The 25,333-nt window shown below is 57.9% G+C and overlaps 3 protein-coding genes across 6 annotated transcripts in view; 2 read left to right on the top strand and 1 right to left on the bottom strand.

Annotated features, from left to right (window-relative positions):
• Positions 1-1,137: 1,137 nt before the first annotated feature.
• Positions 1,138-7,943, top strand: LOC144324973 (diamine oxidase [copper-containing]-like). 2 transcript variants are annotated; one of them, XM_077916619.1, is made up of 5 exons: positions 1,138-1,217; positions 3,357-4,887; positions 5,781-6,069; positions 6,950-7,082; positions 7,556-7,943. In XM_077916619.1, exons 2-5 carry the CDS (start codon positions 3,363-3,365, stop codon positions 7,832-7,834), a joined length of 2,226 nt encoding a protein of 741 aa, XP_077772745.1. In that variant the 5' UTR covers positions 1,138-1,217; positions 3,357-3,362; the 3' UTR covers positions 7,835-7,943. The 2 variants fall into 2 exon arrangements, with proteins under 2 accessions (XP_077772745.1, XP_077772746.1); XM_077916620.1 differs by lacking the exon at positions 1,138-1,217 and adding an exon at positions 2,562-2,708.
• A 1,898-nt stretch (positions 7,944-9,841) lies between these two features.
• LOC114607277 (diamine oxidase [copper-containing]) lies at positions 9,842-17,993 on the top strand. Of its 2 annotated transcripts, none has more exons than XM_077916617.1 (5): positions 9,842-9,894; positions 12,038-13,568; positions 14,474-14,762; positions 15,993-16,125; positions 16,679-17,993. In XM_077916617.1, the coding sequence occupies exons 2-5, from the start codon at positions 12,044-12,046 to the stop codon at positions 16,955-16,957; spliced, it is 2,226 nt and encodes a 741-aa protein (XP_077772743.1). In that variant the 5' UTR covers positions 9,842-9,894; positions 12,038-12,043; the 3' UTR covers positions 16,958-17,993. The 2 variants fall into 2 exon arrangements, with proteins under 2 accessions (XP_077772743.1, XP_077772744.1); XM_077916618.1 differs by lacking the exon at positions 9,842-9,894 and adding an exon at positions 11,257-11,389.
• Positions 17,994-20,332: 2,339 nt separating this feature from the next.
• The window catches only part of KCNH2 (potassium voltage-gated channel subfamily H member 2), an 82,840-nt gene continuing 77,839 nt past the window's right edge, over positions 20,333-25,333 (bottom strand). For both annotated transcript variants that reach the window (XM_028750198.2, XM_077916604.1), the window contains 2 exons: positions 24,356-24,551; positions 20,333-22,866 (listed from right to left, as the gene is read on the bottom strand). In XM_028750198.2, coding sequence (XP_028606031.2) covers positions 22,675-22,866; positions 24,356-24,551 — 388 coding nt within the window. In that variant the 3' untranslated portion in view covers positions 20,333-22,674. The remainder of the gene's footprint in view (positions 22,867-24,355; positions 24,552-25,333) is intronic.

Genomic DNA, 25,333 nt, shown 5'->3' with positions numbered 1-25,333 from the left:
CCCTTTCTTAGGAGTCCCCTGAGGAAGGGGACCCTCCACCGTCCTGGGCAAGATCCAAACCACGGGAGAGAGGAGACCCAGCTGCCCTGGGAGGCCACCCTCTTGCTGCTGCTGCTGCTGCTGCCGCTGCTGACCCACCCTCGCGGGCGGGGGGGGGCTCTCCTTTTTCTCCTCGCCCCCCTTTCAGGTCCAAAACATTTTTCCAGGGTGGATCCTGAGCCCTGGATCACAGGAGGCATTGAAAAGAACTTTTGAGCAGCTTTTTTGCCAGGCCTGGGTGCCTGCCCTGGCTCTCTGACCTTTTGCCATGCCTGTGTGGAGTCTTGGTTGACCACAAACTTGACAGGAGCCAAGAGTGTGACGCGGCAGCTAAAAAAGCCAATGCAATTCTGGGCTGCATCAATAGGAGTATAGCATCTAGATCAAGGGAAGTAATAGTGCCACTGTATTCTGCTCTGGTCAGACCTCACCTGGAGTACTGTGTCCAGTTCTGGGCACCACAGTTCAAGAAGGACACTGACAAACTGGAACGTGTCCAGAGGGGGGCAACCAAAATGGTCAAAGGCCTGGAAACGATGCCTTATGAGGAACGGCTAAGGGAGCTGGGCATGTTTAGCCTGGAGAAGAGGAGGTTAAGGGGTGATATGATAGCTATGTTCAAATATATAAAAGGATGTCACATAGAGGAGGGAGAAAGGTTGTTTTCTGCTGCTCCAGAGAAGCGGACACGGAGCAATGGATCCAAACTACAAGAAAGAAGATTCCACCTAAACATTAGGAAGAACTTCCTGACAGTAAGAGCTGTTCGACAGTGGAATTTGCTGCCAAGGAGTGTGGTGGAGTCTCCTTCTTTGGAGGTCTTTAAGCAGAGGCTTGACAACCATATGTCAGGAGTGCTCTGATGGTGTTTCCTGCTTGGCAGGGGGTTGGACTCGATGGCCCTTGTGGTCTCTTCCAACTCTAGGATTCTATGGTTCTATGTGCGCCCGCCCTGCACCCTGCCAGCTCCCAGGAGCTCTGGGAGCAGCCCCCCCGCCCACCTCCAGGCACCTGCTACTCAGCCCCACCCACTGCCCAGCAGCAGCCAATCGCTGCCTCTCTCGGCCAGCCTTCCCGTCCCCTCCCTCCTTCTCCCAGGTATGATAGCTCAGGGCTGCGCGCAGGAGCACCCAGCCTAAGCAGCCCTGAGAGGAGAGCAGAGCCCAGGAGCTGGACAGGTAAGGGGCACCTCTAGGGAGGGGGCTCCGGGGATCCAACTCAGAGCCAGGGCTGCACCCCTGCTCCAGAGGTGCCCCCACCCTGGGCAGCACAGAGGGGCAAGGAGGGTCAAAGCTCCAGGGAGGGCATTTGTCTGGTATCCTCAGGAAGGAGACCAGGGAACGAGGGCACCTTCCCTCCTGCCAAGTCCACGATGCCCCACATGGCACGGGAGTCTGTGGATTTCTGTCCCAGAGGGGGCTCATTCCTGAGATGCAAGCAGACAGGTTTTCTCTAATATGCTAGTGCTGCCCTGTTAACACTGGGATTTGCAGGCCCTTCCAAAACCCAGCTGGGCCTCCCCCTCCCGTCTTTGTCCCTCTGCTGTCACCCCGTTTCTCTCCCCCCACCCCGCTGGTCTGACCCTGGAGGCATCTGAGGGGGACATGGTCTGGGGATCCCACTTGCTTCGGAGTCACGCTTTCTGGTTCAAAGACTTCCAGCTATTACTCAGGGCTGAGAAAAAGGCACTCTGCACGTGCTCAGGGGGGGGGGACCCCTTCCTGGATATATTTGTTATTTCTATAGCACTTCAGAGGGTTCCGCAAAAAGCGAAGAGTCAGGCAGGCCCTTCAAAAATATCTCGTGGCCCGTTGCAAAGTGGCGACCCTGCCGTCAGAGCGGATTCTTGGCAGCCGCTCTACGAGGCTGGAAGAGGGAGAGGCGAGGCATTGCGTGGCCGGGGGGGTGGGGGGTGAGCTAGATGGCCCTTGGGGTCCCTTCCGACTCTATGATTCCCTGAGCCCCTCCAGGCCTCCTCTTCCCATTACGACCCTCCCCAAGAACTCCGTTTCATCCGCTATTAAAGCAAAGCAAGAAAACAAGGGAGATGTTGCAATATCTGAATTCAGATAAGTTGTCTAAAAGATGAAAACAAAACCCTCGTTCTGCGCTTTACAGCAGATTGAAGTCCACAGACTTTTACCCCGGGAGATTCCGGCCGCAGCGGCTCAGCTGTGATCAGGAGGCGCTGCCAGGCAGTTGACATTCAGCAAAGCGGGCGAGGAGGTCTTGCAAAGCCTTGCGCTCGGCTCCGTCGGGGCGGCCCCAAAGCTGAGCTTCCCTGTCGAGCAAAGCGCCTGGCCGAACTGCTCAGCTCTGCTTCGCGGTGCCACCAGTGGGAGAATTTCTCCCACCGCCAGTAGCGGGGGTGGGTCTGATCCAGACTTGGGGTGGCAGCATGCAAGGCAGGGAAGGGTTAAAGACTCTCTAGCCCTCCCTTTGTGGCCGCTGCTCCCCCCCCCCCGCCCAAAAACCCCCATTCCTACGATAGCTACTTGTAGGGAGGTTTCCATGTCCAAACTGGATCGGATTAAAACCAGAGTTTTCTACTGGCTCTTGACGACTTCGAGTGGGACAGGGCGGAAAGAATATCCAGGGTTCACTCGACAAGGACATCTCCAACTTAGGATGAGCAAGACCCTTGCTTGATGCGGGGCAGGTTTTAATAGGTAGGAGACGATATACAAATTCGATTTATCCCTCCAGGCACCCACATTTGTGGGCTGAGTAGCGGTAAACACCCCACTCTCAGCAGCAGAATTGAAGAAGGTCGTCTGTTTAGCCGGCTAGGATGCGAGCTGGCTCTCCCTTTTCCTTTACCCGACTCTACCAATTACGTTTTCTATAGTCTGAGTCTCTGCTAAGTAGCAAGAACATCCTTGCTGGACTTGACTGCCATCTCCCACTCTTGGGACCCCGAGAGCTGCGGCTGCCACTCAGTGTAGCCAAGACTAAGGAAGACAAGATGGAAGAAGAAAAAATATTGAGATCACACATGGGTGAAGGGGAGTGGGGAGTATAGGGGAATTTATTTAAAACATCTAATATTTCTAATTGCGTTACACTTATATATAGCAAAAGGGAAGTCTATAGCAGAAAGATATATTTTAATCTAGTCAACTATGTAATAGGCTTATGTTACAAAACGAATATGGCTATTGAATTTGATGTTTGTAATTCTTTTTCGGTTTTGGAATAAAGTTTTTAAAAAAGAAGAAGAGTCAGACTCTGGAGAAAGACTGGGTCCCCGGATCCTGCCCCGACCCCACTTGCGTGACGCCTCCCCCCTTTCTGACGCCTTCCTCTTTCTCCCGCAGGGCGAGATGTGGTCCTCTGCTTTAGCCGTCTTCGGCCTCCTGGCCGCGGCCGCCTCCGGCCAAGCCCCGCAGCGCCACGAGGGGGTCTCCATCTTCTCCGACTTGACTCCGGAGGAGCTGCGGGCCGTCCGCGACTTTCTGCTGGGCCGGCCTGAGCTGGGCCTCCAGGCGGATCCAGCCCCCTCCCTGGCCAAGAACAGGCTCTTCCTGGTGGAGCTCTTGACCCCGAAGAAAGGGCGCGCCTTGCAGTACCTGGAGTCCGGGGGGCGCCGCCCTCGACGCCAGGCCAGAGCCGTGGTCTTCTTCGGGGCCGAGGCGCAGCCCAATGTCACCGAGTACGTGGTGTGGCCCCTGCCCGCGCCCACCTCCTACCGGCCCTGGGGGAAGCCGGCGCCCTTCGCGGCGCGGCCGATGTCGCAGCTGGAGTTCGGGCTGCTCTCGCAGAGGCTGGCGGAGAGCCTGGCTCCGCTGCAGCAGTTCCTGCTGGACGCCTCGGGCTTCGGCTTCGGGAACTGCGGCGACCGGTGCCTGACCCTGACGGAGGTGGCCCCGCGGGGCCTGGCCTCGGGCGAGCGCCGCACCTGGCTGATGCTCCAGCGCTTCGTGGAGGGCTTCTTCCTGCACCCGGTGGGCCTGGAGGTCCTGCTCGACCACCGGGAGCTCGACCCGCGCCTCTGGCAGGTGCAGAAGCTGTGGTACAACGGGCGCTACTTCAGCAGCGCCGAGGAGCTGGCCCAGCTCCACGCCTCGGGCGCCGTGCCCGTCGTGCCTCTGCCGCCGCACCCGGACGAGAGCCTCTTCTCCACCTTCGTGCCGCGGGGGAGCTTCTCGGCCGGGCCCCCGACAGACGCGCATGGCGCCAAGGTGTGCGAGCCGCAGGGCCGCCGCTACTGGGTGGAAGGCAACCTGGTGGAGTACAGCGGCTGGAGCCTGGCCTTCCGCCTGCGCACGTCCACGGGGCTGCAGCTCTTCGACGTGCGCTTCAACGGGGAGCGCGTGGCCTATGAGGTGAGCGTGCAGGAAGCCATCGCCATCTACGGGGGGAACACGCCGGCCGCCATGCAGACCAAGTACATCGACGTGGGCTGGGGCATGGGCTCCGTGACGCACGAGCTGGCGCCCGGCGTCGACTGCCCCGAGGGGGCCACCTTCCTGGACGCCCACCACCTGTACGACGCCCCGGGCCCCGTGCGCTTCCCGCGCGCCCTCTGCGTCTTCGAGCTGCCCACGGGGGTCCCTCTGCGCCGCCACTTCGACAGCGACTTCCGCGGCGGCTCCCACTTCTACGCGGGCCTCGAGGGCGCCGCGCTGGTCCTGCGCACCATCTCCACCGTCTACAACTACGACTACATCTGGGACTTCCTGCTCTACCCCAACGGGGTGCTGGAGACCAAGGTGCACGCCACGGGCTACGTGCACGCCTCCTTCTACACGCCCGAGGGGCTCCGCTACGGGAACCGCCTGCAGGAACACGTGCTGGGCAACATCCACACGCACCTGGTGCACTACAAGGTCGACCTGGACGTCGCAGGTGGGACCCTCGCTCGCTCGCTCCCGGAAAGGGGCGCGGGGGGAGTCGGGGAGGCCCTAAGCCCAGTCCATCCTCAGTCGCAAGAGTCCCCCTTCCCCCTTTCCAGCTACGGAACAGGCCGAGCTCCGAGGAATTGCGCCCGTTTGCAGCTGTGGCTGCTTTTATAGCATCGTAGAGGCGGAAGGGACCCCCAGGGTCATGTAGTCCGACCCCCTGCAATGCAGGAATCACAGAACCCTCGGCAGGGGGTGACTCCACGCCTCCCACGAAGGAGAGCCCGCCGCCTCCCAAGGGTGTCCGTTCTGCTGTCGAGCATCCTTTGCCATCAGGGTCACGTCTGAAGAAGAGCCAGGCGGCCCCCCCATCGGGGAAAGGGAGGGGCGGCTGTGATGTTCTGGCAAGCCGCTCTCCTCGCCCCTCGCCCAGAGTCTCAGGGGGCAAGAGGCGCCTCGTTCTGTCCTCAGGCAACCCCGGGAGATAACGCTGGACTCTCGAAGGCCAAGCGGGGAGGGGAGGGGGCTCTGTGGCCAAGCCCCGTCCTTGACCCCCGGCAGAGGAGCTCGAAGGCAGGCAGGCAGCTTTTCCAAGCCTGGTCGTTTGCACCTGCAGCGCCCCCTGCCCCGTTGCGCCCCCAAGGATTCGCGCTTCCCCCTTTGGCAACCCTTGTTGTGAGAGGGGAACCTTTTCCTGTCAAATTATTACTCCTCCCTCCCTCCCTCCTGCTGCTGGAGCTGCCCCGCCGGCTCTCCTGGCCCCGCTGCAAAGTGCATGCCCCTTGGGGCAGAGGAGGAACCCTGGGGCTTTTGCCGTGCCAGGCGCCCTCCTTGGCCTTAGCGAGCCCCCTCCCCTGCCGGTTCTCCTGACCCCCGTCCCCCCTGCTCTCCCCCCTGCAGGCCTGGAGAACAGCTTCGAGACGCTGGACGTGGCTCTGGAGAACATCTCTCTGCCCTGGGAGCCGAGCCGGCCGCTGGTGCAGCCGCGCCTGGAGCCTCAGCCGCGGCTCCGCGAGCGCCAGGCCGCCTTCCCCTTCGGCAAGCCGCTGCCCCGCTACCTGCTCTTCGGCAACCCGGCGAAGCCCAACCGCTGGGGCCACCGGCGCAGCTACCGCCTGCAGCTCAGCTCGCACGCCGACCGCGTCCTGCCCCGCGGCTGGCAGGAGGAGCGCGGCATCACCTGGAGCAGGTGAGCCCGGCAGGGAGGGCGGGCGGGGCAGGCAGGCGGGCGGGAGGGCAGCCCCCACCCCACTTCCCAGCCGAAGGGAGCGGCGGGTCGCCCACGCCTGGAGATTCTCCGGAGTGGACGGGACGGTTTCACTCCCGCCGTCGGGGTCTGGCCAGAAAGAAGGCAGGTGGGAGGCAGGAATTGCTCGCGAGGAGCCGCTGCTGGACAGCCCCGTGGGGACGGTGCTGCTCTGGCGCTGGGCTCCTGCTTCATAGAAGCATGGGATTCTAGCGTTGGAAGGGACCCCGAAGGTCAACTAGTCCAACCCCCAGCAAGGCAGGAATATGAAGCTGCCCCATATCAGGATGGAACCTGCAACCTTGGAATTATCAGCCCCACTCTCTAACCAAGGCAGCTATTCAGGATTATGTTTTATTGTAATTTTATTGGTGTTAGCCACCCTGAGCCCGGCTCTGGCCGGGGAGGGCGGGGTATAAATAAAAAAGTATTATTATTACTATTAACCTGTAACCCCAAAAGTTTGCATCTCCTCCAAACTGGTGCCAAAGGTTTGTGTTCATTTTGTGCCCCTTTGGACCGCAAATTCTGCATTTTGTACTCCCCCCCCCAAACTGAGTAATTAACATAGCAAACGGGGGTTCCAGGTTCACATCCCAAAATCCAGCGTGGTCTGATTCCCCCCAAACACACACCCCAGTATAGTTCAGTCCCCCACAAGGTCTGAGGGACAGTGGACTGGCTCTCTGCTGAAAAAGTTTGCTGACCCCTGATCCAGCGGGCAGGAGGTGTTGGGCGCCTGGGTGTGGGTTGGCCTCTCTTTGATGGGGTGGGCTCAGGGGCACCCATGCCCGGGGACTGAGGGGTCGTGTCCCTCCGGCAGGTACCCCTTAGCAGTGACCCAGCATCACGACAACGAGGACACCAGCAGCAGCCTCTACATCCAGAACGACCCCTGGAGCCCCACGGTCAGCTTTGAGAACTTCCTCCAGAACGACGAGAGCCTGGAGAACCAGGTGAGGGCGGCCTGGGCTTGGGGGGCAGGAAGAGGAGCAGCAGGGCAGCTCACTTGGGGTTTTGGGGGGAGCACACACGGAGATCCAGGCCAGGGCAGGCAGGTTCATGCTCTAAACGGTCCTAAAAGGCCTCGGTCCAGTATACTTAAACAAGCGTCTCCACCACCACCGTCCAGCTCTGAGGGTCTTCTGACGGTTCCCTCACTGCGAGAAGTGACATTACAGGGAACCAGGCAGAGGGCCTTCTTGGTGGTGGCACCCGCCCTGTGGGACACCCTCCCACCAGATGAACAACTATCAGACTTTTAGAAGACATCTGAAGGCAGCCCTGTTTAGGGAAGCTTTTAATGTTTATAACAGGTTATTGTATTTTAGTGTTTTGTTGGAAGCCGCCCAGAGTGGCTGGGGAAGCCCAGCCAGATGGGCAGGGTATAAATAATAAATTATTACGATTATTATTCTCCCTCCGGCAGGACCTGGTGGCCTGGGTGACGGTGGGCTTCCTCCACATCCCCCACTCGGAGGACATCCCCAACACGTCCACGCCGGGCAACGTGGTGGGCTTCTACCTGCGACCCTTCAACTTCTTTGACGAAGACCCCTCTGTGGCCTCCCGACGCACTGTCATTGTGCGCCCCTCTGAGCCTGGGGGCAGGTCTGGGGTGCATGTCCAGCGCTGGACCCCGGCCGACCCCATGCCCTGCGTCTCCCAAGAGCCCTTCAGCTACAATGGCACCTACTGGCAGGTGTAGCCCAGCCCCAGGCAGGATTGGCCCCATCTTCTTCCTCTCCACCCCTCAAATCCCAACCCCAGACATTGACCTCTCCTCCTCGGCAGCAGGTGTGCCAGCAGCTATTACTCACAGGAGCAAAGTAGAACCTCCATGTGCAGAGAGGGTCTACCACTGAGCACTGTCCTCTGGGGACACAGAGCAGGGAGGAGGACCTGATGCCCACAGGCCTAGCTTGTGGGGCTCCCCAGAGCACTGGACGCTGGACTCAAGTGAGTTTTCCTGCTCCAAATGTCCACTTAGTCATATGTAAAGGTCATAAAATAACTAGTTGACTAAGAGCATGAGAAGAGCATGTGCTGGATGAGGCCCGTGGCCCATCTAGTCCTGCACCCTGTTCTCCCAATGGCCAACCAGGTGCCCCGAAAGGGAAGCCCACTAGCAGGTTTCGAACTCAAGACCCTCTCCCCTCTTGTGGCTTCCGGCGACTGCTGTTCAGAAGCGTTGCTGCCTCTGAGTGTGGAGGGCAGAGCAGAGCCCTCCATGAATTTCTCTGACCCCCTTTTAAAGCCATCCAGCCCCCACGGTCTCCTGCCGGAGGGAGTCCCACAGTTTAACTTCTTGGATCCATCCTGATAACTATTTAATTAAAAGTCTTACGGTGACTCCAGTGGTTTTCTGTACCAGCTTCACACATCTGGAAGAGGGGGAGTGAAATCCCTATCCTGTCTCCTCCTTCCTCCACGAAGGAAGAAGTGACGTCCCTGCCAGGGATTCTTGAGTTGCCATTCCTGCCCTGCAGGGGGTTGGACTAGATGACCCTTTGGTTCTATGACCCTACGATGCTCTTATTCCCTGGGGTCTGCCCTTTCCTAGGAGTCCCCTGAGGAAGGGGACCCTCCACCGCCCTGGGCAAGATCCAAACCACGGGAGAGAGGAGACCCAGCTGCCCTGGGAGGCCACCCTCTTGCTGCTGCTGCTGCTGCTGCCGCTGCTGACCCACCCTCGCGGGGGGGGGGCTCTCCTTTTTCTCCTCGCCCCCCTTTCAGGTCCAAAACATTTTTCCAGGGTGGATCCTGAGCCCTGGATCACAGGAGGCATTGAAAAGAACTTTTGAGCAGCTTTTTTGCCAGGCCTGGGTGCCTGCCCTGGCTCTATGACCTTTTGCCATGCCTGTGTGGAGTCTTGGTTGACCACAAACTTGACAGGAGCCAACAGTGTGACGCGGCAGCTAAAAAAGCCAATGCAATTCTGGGCCTCATCAATAGGAGTATAGCATCTAGATCAAGGGAAGTAATAGTGCCACTGTATTCTGCTCTGGTCAGACCTCACCTGGAGTACTGTGTCCAGTTCTGGGCACCACAGTTCAAGAAGGACACTGACAAACTGGAACGTGTCCAGAGGGGGGCAACCAAAATGGTCAAAGGCCTGGAAACGATGCCTTATGAGGAACGGCTAAGGGAGCTGGGCATGTTTAGCCTGGAGAAGAGGAGGTTAAGGTGTGATATGATAGCCATGTTCAAATATATAAAAGGATGTCACATAGAGGAGGGAGAAAGGTTGTTTTCTGCTGCTCCAGAGAAGCGGACACGGAGCAATGGATCCAAACTACAAGAAAGAAGATTCCACCTGAACATTAGGAAGAACTTCCTGACAGTAAGAGCTGTTTGACAGTGGAATTTGCTGCCAAGGAGTGTGGTGGAGTCTCCTTCTTTGGAGGTCTTTAAGCAGAGGCTTGACAACCATATGTCAGGAGTGCTCTGATGGTGTTTCCTGCTTGGCAGGGGGTTGGACTCGATGACCCTTGTGGTCTATTCCAACTCTAGGATTCTATGGTTCTATGTGTGCCCGCCCTGCACCCTGCCAGCTCCCAGGAGCTCTGGGAGCAGCCCCCCCCCGCCCACCTCCAGGCACCTGCTACTCAGCCCCACCCACTGCCCAGCAGCAGCCAATCGCTGCCTCTCTCGGCCAGCCTTCCCCGCCCCTCCCTCCTTCTCCCAGGTATGATAGCTCAGGGCTGCGCACAGGAGCTCCCAGCCTAAGCAGCCCTGAGAGGAGAGCAGAGCCCAGGAGCTGGACAGGTAAGGGGCACCTCTAGGGAGGGGGCTCCGGGGATCCAACTCAGAGCCAGGGCTGCACCCGTGCTCCAGAGGTGCCCCCACCCTGGGCAGCACAGAGGGGCAAGGAGGGTCAAAGCTCCAGGGAGGGCATTTGTCTGGTATCCTCAGGAAGGAGACCAGGGAACGAGGGCACCTTCCCTCCTGCCAAGTCCACGATGCCCCACATGGCACGGGAGTCTGTGGTTTTCTGTCCCAGAGGGGGCTCATTCCTGAGATGCAAGCAGACAGGTTTTCTCTAATATGCTAGTGCTGCCCTGTTAACACTGGGATTTGCAGGCCCTTCCAAAACCCAGCTGGGCCTCCCCCTCCCGTCTTTGTCCCTCTGCTGTCACCCCGTTTCTCTCCCGCCACCCCGCTGGTCTGACCCTGGAGGCATCTGAGGGGGACATGGTCTGGGGATCCCACTTGCTTCGGAGTCACGCTTTCTGGTTCAAAGACTTCCAGCTATTACTCAGGGCTGAGAAAAAGGCACTCTGCACGTGCTCAGGGGGGGGGGGGGGAGACCCCTTCCTGGATATATTTGTTATTTCTATAGCACTTCAGAGGGTTCCGCAAAAAGCGAAGAGTCAGGCAGGCCCTCCAAAAATATCTCGTGGCCCGTTGCAAAGTGGCGACCCTGCCGTCAGAGCGGATTCTTGGCAGCCGCTCTACGAGGCTGGAAGAGGGAGAGGCGAGGCATTGCGTGGCCGGGGGGGGTGGGGGGTGAGCTAGATGGCCCTTGGGGTCCCTTCCGACTCTATGATTCCCTGAGCCCCTCCAGGCCTCCTCTTCCCATTACGACCCTCCCCAAGAACTCCGTTTCATCCGCTATTAAAGCAAAGCAAGAAAACAAGGGAGATGTTGCAATATCTGAATTCAGATAAGTTGTCTAAAAGATGAAAACAAAACCCTCGTTCTGCGCTTTACAGCAGATTGAAGTCCACAGACTTTTACCCCGGGAGATTCCGGCCGCAGCGGCTCAGCTGTGATCAGGAGGCGCTGCCAGGCAGTTGACATTCAGCAAAGCGGGCGAGGAGGTCTTGCAAAGCCTTGCGCTCGGCTCCGTCGGGGCGGCCCCAAAGCTGAGCTTCCCTGTCGAGCAAAGCGCCTGGCCGAACTGCTCAGCTCTGCTTCGCGGTGCCACCAGTGGGAGAATTTCTCCCACCGCCAGTAGCGGGGGTGGGGCTGATCCAGACTTGGGGTGGCAGCATGCAAGGCAGGGAAGGGTTAAAGACTCTCTAGCCCTCCCTTTGTGGCCGCTGCTCCCCCCCCGCCCAAAAACCCCCATTCCTACGATAGCTACTTGTAGGGAGGTTTCCATGTCCAAACTGGATCGGATTAAAACCAGAGTTTTCTACTGGCTCTTGACGACTTCGAGTGGGACAGGGCGGAAAGAACATCCCGGGTTCACTCGACAAGGACATCTCCAACTTAGGATGAGCAAGACCCTTGCTTGATGCGGGGCAGGTTTTAATAGGTAGGAGACGATATACAAATTCGATTTATCCCTCCAGGCACCCACATTTGTGGGCTGAGTAGCGGTAAACACCCCACTCTCAGCAGCAGAATTGAAGAAGGTCGTCTGTTTAGCCGGCTAGGATGCGAGCTGGCTCTCCCTTTTCCTTTACCCGACTCTACCAATTACGTTTTCTATAGTCTGAGTCTCTGCTAAGTAGCAAGAACATCCTTGCTGGACTTGACTGCCATCTCCCACACTTGGGACCCCGAGAGCTGCGGCTGCCACTCAGTGTAGCCAAGACTAAGGAAGACAAGATGGAAGAAGAAAAAATATTGAGATCACACATGGGTGAAGGGGAGTGGGGAGTATAGGGGAATTTATTTAAAAAATCTAATATTTCTAATTGCGTTACACTTATATATAGCAAAAGGGAAGTCTATAGCAGAAAGATATATTTTAATCTAGTCAACTATGTACTAGGCTTATGTTACAAAACGAATATGGCTATTGAATTTGATGTTTGTAATTCTTTTTCGGTTTTGGAATAAAGTTTTTAAAAAAGAAGAAGAGTCAGACTCTGGAGAAAGACTGGGTCCCCGGATCCTGCCCCGACCCCACTTGCGTGACGCCTCCCCCCTTTCTGACGCCTTCCTCTTTCTCCCGCAGGGCGAGATGTGGTCCTCTGCTTTAGCCGTCTTCGGCCTCCTGGCCGGAGCCGCCTCCGGCCAACCCCCGCAGCGCCACGAGGGGGTCTCCATCTTCTCCGACTTGACTCCGGCGGAGCTGCGGGCCGTCCGCGACTTTCTGCTGGGCCGGCCCGAGCTGGGCCTCCAGGCGGATCCAGACCCCTCCCTGGCCAAGAACAGGCTCTTCCTGGTGGAGCTCTTGACCCCGAAGAAAGGGCGCGCCTTGCAGTACCTGGAGTCCGGGGGGCGCCGCCCTCGACGCCAGGCCAGAGCCGTGGTCTTCTTCGGGGCCGAGGCGCAGCCCAATGTCACCGAGTACGTGGTGTGGCCCCTGCCCGCGCCCACCTCCTACCGGCCCTGGGGGAAGCCGGCGCCCTTCGCGGCGCGGCCGATGTCGCAGCTGGAGTTTGTGCTGCTCTCGCAGAGGCTGGCGGAGAGCCTGGCTCCGCTGCAGCAGTTCCTGCTGGACGCCTCGGGCTTCGGCTTCGGGAACTGCGGCGACCGGTGCCTGACCCTGACGGAGGTGGCCCCGCGGGGCCTGGCCTCGGGCGAGCGCCGCACCTGGCTGATGCTCCAGCGCTTCGTGGAGGGCTTCTTCCTGCACCCGGTGGGCCTGGAGGTCCTGCTCGACCACCGGGAGCTCGACCCGCGCCTCTGGCAGGTGCAGAAGCTGTGGTACAACGGGCGCTACTTCAGCAGCGCCGAGGAGCTGGCCCAGCTCCACGCCTCGGGCGCCGTGCCCGTCGTGCCTCTGCCGCCGCACCCGGACGAGAGCCTCTTCTCCACCTTCGTGCCGCGGGGGAGCTTCTCGGCCGGGCCCCCGACAGACGCGCATGGCGCCAAGGTGTGCGAGCCGCAGGGCCGCCGCTACTGGGTGGAAGGCAACCTGGTGGAGTACAGCGGCTGGAGCCTGGCCTTCCGCCTGCGCACGTCCACGGGGCTGCAGCTCTTCGACGTGCGCTTCAACGGGGAGCGCGTGGCCTATGAGGTGAGCGTGCAGGAAGCCATCGCCATCTACGGGGGGAACACGCCGGCCGCCATGCAGACCAAGTACATCGACGTGGGCTGGGGCATGGGCTCCGTGACGCACGAGCTGGCGCCCGGCGTCGACTGCCCCGAGGGGGCCACCTTCCTGGACGCCCACCACCTGTACGACGCCCCGGGCCCCGTGCGCTTCCCGCGCGCCCTCTGCGTCTTCGAGCTGCCCACGGGGGTCCCTCTGCGCCGCCACTTCGACAGCGACTTCCGCGGCGGCTCCCACTTCTACGCGGGCCTCGAGGGCGCCGCGCTGGTCCTGCGCACCATCTCCACCGTCTACAACTACGACTACATCTGGGACTTCCTGCTCTACCCCAACGGGGTGCTGGAGACCAAGGTGCACGCCACGGGCTACGTGCACGCCTCCTTCTACACGCCCGAGGGGCTCCGCTACGGGAACCGCCTGCAGGAACACGTGCTGGGCAACATCCACACACACCTGGTGCACTACAAGGTCGACCTGGACGTCGCAGGTGGGACCCTCGCTCGCTCCCGGAAGGGGGCGCGGGGGGAGTCGGGGAGGCCCTAAGCCCAGTCCATCCTCAGTCGCAAGAGTCCCCCTTCCCCCTTTCCAGCTACGGAACAGGCCCAGCTCCGAGGAATTGCGCCCGTTTGCAGCTGTGGCTGCTTTTATAGCATCGTAGAGGCGGAAGGGACCCCCAGGGTCATGTAGTCCGACCCCCTGCAATGCAGGAATCACAGAACCCTCGGCAGGGGGTGACTCCACGCCTCCCACGAAGGAGAGCCCGCCGCCTCCCAAGGGTGTCCGTTCTGCTGTCGAGCATCCCTTGCCATCAGGGTCACGTCTGAAGAAGAGCCAGGCGGCCCCCCCATCGGGGAAAGGGAGGGGGCGGCTGTGATGTTCTGGCAAGCCGCTCTCCTCGCCCCTCGCCCAGAGTCTCAGGGGGCAAGAGGCGCCTCGTTCTGTCCTCAGGCAACCCCGGGAGATAACGCTGGACTCTCGAAGGCCAAGCGGGGAGGGGAGGGGGCTCTGTGGCCAAGCCCCGTCCTTGACCCCCGGCAGAGGAGCTCGAAGGCAGGCAGGCAGCTTTTCCAAGCCTGGTCGTTTGCACCTGCAGCGCCCCCTGCCCCGTTGCGCCCCCAAGGATTCGCGCTTCCCCCTTTGGCAACCCTTGTTGTGAGAGGGGAACCTTTTCCTGTCAAATTATTACTCCTCCCTCCCTCCCTCCCTTCCTCCTGCTGCTGGAGCTGCCCCGCCGGCTCTCCTGGCCCCGCTGCAAAGTGCATGCCCCTCGGGGCAGAGGAGGAACCCTGGGGCTGGCCCCTTTTGCCGTGCCAGGCGCCCTCCTTGGCCTTAGCGAGCCCTCTCCCCTGCCGGTTCTCCTGACCCCCGTCCCCCCTGCTCTCCCCCCTGCAGGCCGGGAGAACAGCTTCGAGACGCTGGACGTGGCTCTGGAGAACATCTCTCTGCCCTGGGAGCCGAGCCGGCCGCTGGTGCAGCCGCGCCTGGAGCCTCAGCCGCGGCTCCGCGAGCGCCAGGCCGCCTTCCCCTTCGGCAAGCCGCTGCCCCGCTACCTGCTCTTCGGCAACCCGGCGAAGCCCAACCGCTGGGGCCACCGGCGCAGCTACCGCCTGCAGCTCAGCTCGCACGCCGACCGCGTCCTGCCCCGCGGCTGGCAGGAGGAGCGCGGCATCACCTGGAGCAGGTGAGCCCGGCAGGGAGGGCGGGCGGGGCAGGCAGGCGGGCGGGAGGGCAGCCCCCACCCCTCTTCCCAGCCGAAGGGAGCGGCGGGTCGCCCACGCCTGGAGATTCTCCGGAGTGGACGGGACGGTTTCACTCCCGCCGTTGGGCGAGGGAGCGGCAGGCGGATCTGGTCTCCTGCTTCATGGAATCATGGAACTCTAGAGTTGGAAGGGACCCCGAAGGTCAACTAGTCCAACCCCCAGCAAGGCAGGAATATGCAGCTGCCCCACATCAGGATGGAAGCTGCAACCTTGGAATTATCAGCCCCACTCTCTAACCAAGGGAGCTATTCAGGATTGAGCTTCATTAACCAGTAACCCCAAAATTTAGGATCTCCTCCAAACTGGTGCCAAAGGTATGTATTCGTTTTGTGCCCATTTGGAACGGAAATTCTGCATTTTGTACTCCCCCCCCCCCAAACTGAGTAATTAACATAGCAAACGGGGGTTCCAGGCTAACATCCCAAAATCCAGCATGGTCTGATCCGCCCAAAAATTCAGGGTTACATTTTATTGAAGCTTGCAGCTTGCCTGTGGGGTTAAGAACCTAAGGAGAGCCTGCTGGATGAGGCCAAGGGGGACCCATCCGCTCCAGCCCCCTGTTCTCACCGTGACCGGCCAGATACCCCAATGGGGAACCTGCAGAGAGCCTCTCTCCCCTCCTGCCATTCAGAATCATCTCTGCCTCTGAGTGTGGAGGGCAGAGGCGAGCCCCCCTGGCTGGGAGCCAGCACTAGATCTCTCCTCCATGAGCTCAAGAATCCCTGATTAAATATCTGCTTAAAATCCTCCAAGGAAGGAGAGCCCCCCACTTTCGAGGGAGCCTGCCCCCCTGTGGAACCGATGGGGAGAAGGGAGCCTCCTTGATCCGGCCCAATCGCCTTCTAAATCCAGTCTGCAGATGGTCCAGGAATCAGAGTGTTTTAACATGAGTAGAATGTGTCCTTGCATTTAAAATGCACCTCTGGGTTATTTGTGGGGCATAGGAATTCCTTCACACACACCCCAGTATAGTTCAGTCATCCCAAAAGGTCTGAGGGACAGTGGACTGGCTCTCTGCTGAAAAAGTTTGCTGACCCCTGATCCAGTGGGCAGGAGGTGTTGGGCGCCTGGGTGTGGGTTGGCCTCTCTTTGATGGGGTGGGCTCAGGGGCACCCATGCCCCGGGACTGAGGGGTCGTGTCCCTCTGGCAGGTACCCCTTAGCAGTGACCCAGCATCACAACAACGAGGACACCAGCAGCAGCCTCTACATCCAGAACGACCCCTGGAGCCCCACGGTCAGCTTTGAGAACTTCCTCCAGAACGACGAGAGCCTGGAGAACCAGGTGAGGGCGGCCTGGGCTTGGGGGGCAGGAAGAGGAGCAGCAGGGCGGCTCACTTGGGGTTTTGGGGGGAGCACACACGGAGATCCAGGCCAGGGCAGGCAGATTCATGCTCCGTGATGCTCCCAGGACGTTTCCGAGCACAATTCAAAGTGTTGGTGCTGACCTTGAAAGCCCTCAACGGCCTCGGTCCAGTATACCTGAAGAAGCGTCTCCACCCCCATCGTTCTGCCCGGACACTGAAGTCCAGCGCCGAGGGCCTTCTGGCGGTTCCCTCCCTGCGAGAAGCAAAGCTACAGGGAACCAGGCAGAGGGCCTTCTCGGTGGTGGCGCCCGCCCTGTGGAATGCCCTCCCGTCAGATGTCAAAGAGAAAAATAACCACCAAACTTTTAGAAGACATCTGAAGGCAGCCCTGTTTAGGGAAGTTTTTAATGTTTGATGCATTACTGTATTTTAATATTTTGTTGGAAGCCAGCCAGAGTGTCTGGGGAAGCCCAGCCAGATGGGCAGGGTATAAATAATAAATTATTACGATTATTATTCTCCCTCCGGCAGGACCTGGTGGCCTGGGTGACGGTGGGCTTCCTCCACATCCCCCACTCGGAGGACATCCCCAACACGTCCACGCCGGGCAACGTGGTGGGCTTCTACCTGCGACCCTTCAACTTCTTTGACGAAGACCCCTCTGTGGCCTCGCGACGCACCGTCATCGTGCGCCCCTCTGAGCCTGGGGGCAGGTCTGGGGTGCATGTCCAGCGCTGGACCCCGGCCGACCCCATGCTCTGCATCTCCCAGGAGCCCTTCAGCTACAATGGCACCTACTGGCAGGTGTAGCCCAGGCAGGATTGGCCCCATCTTCTTCCTCTCCACCCCTCAAACCCCAACCCCAGACATTGACCTCTCCTCCTCGGCACTCCTGGCTTGCTCCAAAGCCCACCCCCCAGATCCAACCCCCCCCCCCCGACTTCAGGCTTCCTGTGCACCTCAGACCTCAGATGAGGCAACTGATTTCCTCGGGCACAAAATCAGTTTCATATTAGGAGATTTTTTGAGGGGGGGTCATCCTCCCCCACCACACACCTGTTTGAGAGTAAAGACAGCCAGCAGGAAGGACTTCTCCAGATGAGAAGGATGCAGGAAGGGCATGTGCTGGATCAGGCCCATTTAGCTAAGCACCTTGTCCTCACAGGCCCTGACCAGATGCACGGGACGTGGTGTAGCAGGAAACCCCCCCCCCCCAATCATTCAGTTTGTACAAACTTGTACTACATGCGCTACGCTTCTGTTATAAATTAATAGAAAATCAACCATACATCGGATTTGCACTGTTTCACTTTTATTTTACTCCATGAAGGAAGGACTACAAAATGGGGAAGGTTTGATACAGGGCACCCATAATCCCTTGAGCATACCAGCACATCCACAGGAGCCCTGCCCAGTTGCTATGCCAACCCTGATGGTCCCAGACAGAAGACCATCAAGATCACAAAGAACTTGCATATGGGAGTGGATTCAGCACGGACAGGAACAAAGGACAATAATCAGCTCTTCCCTCTGGGGGCAGGAAACTGCAAACTCCCCTTTGTCTCCTGGAAGTGACTCATGGGGAGGGGGAAAGGGGGAACCAGCCAGGTGACAGGACACTCAGGTTACCACCACAACTCCTCCCTCATCACCTCCTTTCTGTGATGTATGCATGATGTTTCTGGGGCTGGTCTTGATCCACAGGAGGGGAATTTCAAAAGTCTTTATAAGCCCTTGAACAGCATTCATTTTTCTCTGTCTTTCCTCTCTCCTGCAAGTGAGGGGAGCACCCTGTTGCAACAGATCAATAAAGGCCAAGCCTACAGGCTGCTGTTTTGCTCCAAGATATCCTGGTTGGTGTCTTTGTTTTTGTCCAAGGGAGCCCTCGGATTTTCCGTTAACAGTTGGCAATACCGTGTGTGTCAGTGGCTTGAGCAAATTGCTAGAGAGTAGGAGGGGGGCAGGTGTGCCAGCAGCTATTACTCACAGGAGCAAAGTAGAACCTCCATGTGCAGAGAGGGTCTACCACTGAGCACTGTCCTCTGGGGACACAGAGCAGGGAGGAGGACCTGATGCCCACAGGCCCAGCTTGTGGGGCTCCCCAGAGCACTGGGCGCTGGACTCAAGTGATTTTTCCTGCTCCAAATGTCCACTTAGTCATATGTAAGGGTCATAAAATAACTAGTTGACTAAGAGCATGAGAAGAGCATGTGCTGGATTAGGCCCGTGGCCCATCTAGTCCTGCACCCTGTTCTCCCAGTGGCCAACCAGGTGCCCCCAAAGGGAAGCTCACTAGCAGGTTTCGAACTCAAGACCCTCTCCCCTCTTGTGGCTTCCGGCGACTGCTGTTCAGAAGCGTTGCTGCCTCTGAGTGTGGAGGGCAGAGCAGAGCCCTCCATGAATTTCTCTGACCCCCTTTTAAAGCCATCCAGCCCCCACGGTCTCCTGCCGGAGGGAGTCCCACAGTTTAACTTCTTGGATCCATCCTGATAACTATTTAATTAAAAGTCTTACAGTGACTCCAGTGGTTTTCTTCACCAGCTTCACACATCTGGAAGGGGGGAGCGAAATCCCTTTCCTGTCTCCTCCTTCTCCTGTTTGCCAAGTTCGCAGAAGAGTCCACCTCAGAGTCTTTCCCAAGCAGACGATGGATTTTAACTCTCAGAAGAGAGTCTTGCAATCCATCTGGGCAGTCCCTACCTCAGACACCTGGGGGCGCTCAATAATCTCCCAGAAGAATCCCTATGGGGCAGTGGCTGATCTACATTTTAATAATAATAATAATAATAATAATAATAATAATAATAATAATAATAATAATATTTATACCCCGTCCTCCCTGGCCAGAGCTGGGCTCAGGGCGGCTAACACCAATAAAATTACAGTAAAAACATAATGGGGGGGGGACCCAATTTACTTATTGCTTATTGCTGTACGAACCCCCGGGAAAGCAGGAATCTGCGTGAAATGAATCCAACCTCTGCTTATAAACCCTCGAGGAAGGAGGGTCCACCCCCTGCCAAGGGAGACCGTTCTGACTGCCATAACTTGAGGCCATGGGTTCGAGTCCTACCCTCTGGAGCAGAAAACAAGCTTGCTCCATCTGCCATGTGGCAGCCCTTGAGATATGGGAAGGTGGCTCTCCTGTCTCCTCTCAGTCTCCTCTTCTGCAGGCTAAACATCCTCAGCTCCTTCAACCACTCCTCATCAGGCTTAGTTGCCAGACCCTTCATCATCTTGGTTGCCCTCCCTCACCCACCTTCCAGCTTGTCAACATCCTTCTTAAATTCTGAGCCCAGAACTGGACACAGGATTCCAGGCGTGGTCTGACCAGGGCAGAAGAGGGAGGGCGGACTATGACCTCGCTTGACCCGGACACAAGACCTCTCTTGATGCAGCAGAGAAAAGCATTCACCTTTTTTTGGGCAAATTTGATGAGCATCTCCTCAATTCCTTCATCCAAATCATTTATAAAGACGTTGAACAACAATGGACCCAGGACAGAACTTTCACCCCCCCCCACCAATTTGTCACTTTTTCCAGGATGGAGGGCAGAGCATTGGGCTGTTAGCCCTCCCTAGCCCCTTCCTCCACAAATTCTCTTTTAACCCTTTCCTAGCGTTCCTGCTTAAAGGTAAAGGGAGCCCTGACCATTAGGCCCAGTCGTGGCCCACTCTGGGGTTGCGGCGCTCATCTCGCTTTATTGGCAGAGGGAGCCGGCGTACAGCTTCCGGGTCATGTGGCCAGCAGGACTAAGCCGCTTCTGGCGAACCAGAGCAGCGCACGGAAACGCCGTTTACCTTCCCGCCAGAGTGGTACCTATTGATCTACTTGCACTTCATGCTTTCGAACTGCTAGGTTGGCAGGAGCAGGGACTGAGCAACGGGAGCTCACCCCATCGCGGGGATTCGAACTGCCGACCTTCTGATCAGCAAGTCCTAGGCTCTGTGTTTTAACCCACAGCGCCACCCGCGTCCCCTGCGTTCCTGCTTAGCATGAAACAAATCTGGTCTCAAAGGAACCCCTTGGAGTTTGCATTGCATGGCTGGTCCTACTCCCCCCCACCAATCCGAGTGCCATTTGCAGAACTCAAGGCTTGCCTCCTCTTTGAGGCTGCCAAATCCCAAGCCCCCCTGCCCCCCTCCCTGTGCAGGTGGATCAAACACACAGAAAGCGTGGCAGGGCAGGCATCCAGCTTGAAGTTTATTGGGCATCGGTTCCTAATGCTGAGTACAGCATGCAGGTGTGTGTGGGGGGGGGAGATGGGGGTGTCACGTGCATGTAGACAGGAGGGTCCAGGAGGGCAGGAGGGCGCAGGGCCCTTGGGAGCACCCGTGGCGTTCAAGGAAATGGGCCCCCCACTGATGGAAAAAGAAACGCCTCTGCCCCCACTTTGGAAGACAGTGTCTTGTTTGTGGGGAAGAATTTAACCAATGCTTCCCCCTCTCAGAGTGGGGTGGGAGACGCAGCCAGCACAACCTCCTTGCCCCAACTCCTACTTCCAGGGGGCTGTGGATTTTATTGGGGGGGGGCAGAGAGACAGGTAGGGGTCACTCAGATGAGATGCAGCCCTGCTCCCTATATGCAGTGAAATGAAAGGACAGGAAGATCAGGAAGTTTTCCCACAGGGGGAGGGAGAGGAAATCAGCCGGGGGGGGGGGCGGGGCGGGGGAGAAGCCCTTTCAGACAACCAAACCTGGGAACTGTGCACAAGCCCCCACTTGCCTTTAGAGAGGGGCTGCCCCACAGCTTAAGCTTCTCCTGTGGGGATCTCACCTCTGGTGGGGAGCCTATGGGGGGAGGACTACTCACTTTCCTTTGACTCCTGTCGGGTAGGGGGGGTCACTTTCTCTTCCAGGTCCTCCCCCAGCCTCTCCCTCTCTCCTGCCCCCCCATCTCCTTCCTAGCTCTGTGGGGCCCCCTGCAGCCCCACACTGCACTGGAAGAGGGGCTGGTGAGAGCCCACAGCTCAAAACCTACCTGCTGTGGCCCTCCTCCCCATCGCCCCACATGGAAGATGGACCCACTGGGATGACTGGTGAGACTGGGGGTCAATGGGAAGGGCTGGCGTCTGAAGTGGGGCTTCATGGGGGCCACCCACCCTCCCTCCAGAGGGCTGGCTCTAGGTGTCCCCCCCCCAAGGGTCAATGGCTATGAGTGGGCACCCACAGCGGCAGATGGGGGCTGGGAGTGGGGCAGACCCCCTCCCCATTATTTCAAGGGGTTGGACTAGCAGTTTGCTCCTTACCTTCCTCACCCTGATCTGGCCACTGTGATCCACGCGACAGTCACCTCCAGACTGAATTATTGTAACTCGCTCTACGTGGGGCTGCCCTTGAGACTGACCCAGAAACTCCAGCGGGTGCAGAATGCTGCAGCGAGACTCCTTACGGGGTCTTCGCTGCGAGATCACATTCACCCGGTGCTATACCAGCTGCACTGGCTCCCGGTGGAGTACAGGATCAGGTTCAAGGTGCTGGTTTTAACCTTTAAAGCCCTATATGGCCTAGGACCCTCGTACCTACGTAACCGCCTCTCCTGGTATGTCCCACAGAGGAACATACGGTCTGCAAATATAAACATCCTCTAAGGTCCCAGGCCACAGAGAAGTTAGGCTGGCCTCAACTAGACCCAGGGCTTTTTCAGCTGTGACTCCGATCTGGTGGAACGCTCTGTCCCAAGAGACCAGGGCCCTGCAGGATTTGACATCTTTCCGCAGGGCCTGCAAGACAGAGCTGTTCTGCCTGGCCTTTGCTCAAGGCACAGCCTGACCCCCTCCTTTGGTGATCCTCACAGAACTCTAGCCCAATGATTGCCATCAATATAATTTGAACTGATTTTATAATGAATTGATTTTAGAATGCTGTATCATTTTACTGTTGTTAGCCGCTCTGAGCCCGGCTTTGACTGGGGAGGGCGGGATATAAATAAAATTTTAATATTATTATTATTGGATGACCCTGGGGGATCCCTCCTGACCCTACTGTTCTGTGCTTCTAAGCTAAGAGAGACCCCAGAAGGACCCACCTGGGCCAAACAGGGGGAGCCTCCCTCTTCTTGCCCCCCAATGAAGCCTCACCTTCTCCCTGGACCCCTTGGGTGCCCCCGGCTTCCTCCCTCCCCCCCGGCCCCTCCTTGGACCCACGGGTGGCTCTGCATGTCCTGCTGGTCTGATATGTTTGGGGATCACAAGGGAGGGGATTCTAACCCTTATCAGTATTATTAATAATAGTTGTTATGAGTCATTATTACAACCGCTATTCCTGCAAGCAACCAGTCCGCTCGCCGCCATCCGCACCAGCCAATCGCCTGGTGGTCACCACGGCGACTGGCCCACCCCTGTTAGGCCAGCTAACATCACAGCGGGTGGGGGGGCTGCCCCTCCTCTGGCCACGCCCCCTGGGCAGCCAATCACCACCATCCTTGAGGCTCAAGGTGAGCCCCCCTCTCCGACCACGAAGGGTGGGTGGGGGGCCGCTTCCAGCTCCCAAAAAGGCCCTCCGTTGGGGCCGCCTCTGCAAAGTCCATTAACTGCCGGGGTCCGAGCAGTGTCTGTGCAAGTCCGCGGAGAGGTCCGGAGGGGTCGGCGGCCGAGGGGGGGCGGGCAGCTGCCCTGGGAGCGAAAGGCGCCGAGGGGGGGCGGGGGGCAGCGGGTCCACCAGCAGCACCACGTCCCGGGGCTGGGCTGAGTCCATGCAGGGTCCCGGGAAATGGGAAACCTGAAGGGGGGGGGGAGAGAAAAACAGGAGACAGAGTCGGTCCAGGAGGAAGAGGAGGAGGAGGAGGGACCCCTGGGGGTAGGAGGATCCTCTCCCCCAATAGCTGTCAGGGGGGCTCCAAGGGGTTGGGGGCACACACATGAGACCCCTGGAACCAAAGTCCCACGTAAGATGTGATCATCCTGCACTTAATTCAATTTTTATCTCCATTCACTTTTTTCTAACCAAAGTTTATCCTAAAATTCTCTCCCCCCCCCCCCAACACATTTTGGTGTCTTTTCAGAGCCAAGAGCTGCACTGCAAATTCCTGGGAAGTGGGGAATCCACTTAAGAACGTCAGGAGAGCCTGCTGGATCTGACCAGGATCCCGCCTAGTCTAGCATCTTGTTCCCCTGTGGGAGATTAGCAGCCTAACCTAACAAACGCATATTCTTGCTAGTTACCACGAGAAGCGGCTCAGGGTGGATCTACACACAGGAAAACCCCCATTATAAATAACTAATTGTTATGAAGGAATGGGTTTCTGTGCAGTCAGTTTGAAACTGACTCAACCCCCCCCCCCCTTTTCCTTCTTTCTCCAAGAGAGCATTTATAAAATGCATTAACATGAGCTGTTGAGCAAATGCATAACAAGAACACAGCTGTATAAACAAAGCTCTCTCCTTTATCAGTCACGGCAAAGGATGACCTTGGCTGTTCCAGTGGAGTAGGGATGACATGTCTGAGTCTTATCTTACCACACTCTGCTGCACAGACCTAGTCCGGGAACAGCGCCAGAGTGTGTTCTTGGAGTTGGTGACCTCTTGCTCCAAGATAAGAGCATAGGAACAGAAATACCCTTATATGGTCAAGAGTACAGGAAGGAACACCCTTTTATGGTTAAGAGTACCGGAGCAGGAACATCTGTGATGTCAACCTGCGTGTACAAATTGACGTGGCTGGATTCCTGGGGAAGGGGGGAGAGGGTGCCTGGAGGAGATCTATACTGCATGAAATCTCTCATTTCTTTGGACTTGCTGTGGACTGACCACGCAAGTGCCTTCTGCTATCCGGAGAGCAGAATAAACTCTTTCTCTGAACCAACCCTCAGTGTCATTTGACTTCCTTCCTCCTGCCCGGGAGCAACGCAGAGCCCACCAATCGGTAAAGTCTAATAAGGCTACAGTTATAAAAAAAGCCATGTGAAATTGCATAGAAAAGTTTTGTGCTCTACAGCGCCATCTGGTGTTGCATGTTTGTAACGCATTAAAAATGCTGTTTTTTTGACTAGCTGAGTCCTAAGTCATTTGAGCTGTATTGCTTAGGCAGAGCCTGAGACCATAGAAAGGCAACTGGTAGAGAGGGCTTTGCGTGACATCATTTCCCCTCGTCTCTGACCAGCGTGGGAGGCAGACATGCCTCTGCTTGCTCCAGCCTTGGCCAAATCCCTGGAGCTGGTCAGGCTGCAAAGACCAGTCTTTTGCCTGCCTGGCTGCCTCCCTCCCCTCACCTGAGCTGGGGTGTGGAGCGCCTGAGGCCGGGTGGGGCTGATGGGCAGGGGGGGCTCCCCTGGGGCCGGCCCGGGGCCCGGGGCCACTGGAGGCAGCGGAGAGGAGACGGCGCTGTAGGCAGGAGGCACCAGCACGGCCTGGCGCTGGAGAAGCTGCAGGATGGCCGACACGTCCGCGGTGAGGCGGCTCTCCAGCCTGGAGGGAGAAGAGAAACACAGAACTGTAGAGTTGGAAGGGGCCCCCAAGGGACATCTAGTCTAACCCCTTTGCAGGGCCGGAACCACAGCTGTCAGGGTGCTGTCAGCGGCTCCCAGCTGGTTGCCCAGGAAAGTATAAAGACAAGGAAAAGTTTCTTACCGTCCTTTTTTTATTTCACTCTTTACACACAGAGGCTATAGAACCCAGCCTCTTGGATAATGGCGTTGTCCCGAGTGAATCTCCACCTCCCCAATCTCTCCCACTTCCTCATTCATCATCATCATCACCTCCTTTATGGGTGCTGCTACATGCCCTCTGTCTTTGGGCTATTTGCTCTCCTATTTTTAAGGCACACCAGGTTCTGGTGACTGGGAGTGGCCGCGGACGCCACATAACACCAGTCCTGAAAGACCTACATTGGCTCCCAAGTTTCTGAGCACAATTCAAAGTGTTGGTGCTGAACTTGAAAGCCCTAAACGGCCTCGGTCCTGTATACCTGAAGGAGCGTCTCCACCCCCATCATTCAGCCCAGACACTGAGATCCAGCACCGAGGGCCTTCTGGCAGTTCCCTCCCTGTGAGAAGTGAGGTTACAGGGAACCAGGCAGAGGGCCTTCTTGGTAGTGGCGCCCGCCCTGTGGAACTCCATCCCACCAAATGTCAAGGAGATTAACTATATGACTTTTAGAAGACATCTGAAGGCAGCCCTGTTAGGGAAGCTTTTAATGTTTGATGTTTTCTTCTGTTTTAAATTTGTTGGGAGCCGCCCAGAGTGCCTGG

Source organism: Podarcis muralis, chromosome 12, assembly GCF_964188315.1.
Source record: "Podarcis muralis chromosome 12, rPodMur119.hap1.1, whole genome shotgun sequence".
NCBI classification, from domain to species: Eukaryota; Metazoa; Chordata; class Lepidosauria; order Squamata; family Lacertidae; genus Podarcis; species Podarcis muralis.
Note: the sequence above shows the minus strand (reverse complement) of the source record. Positions and strands in the feature narration are given on the sequence as shown.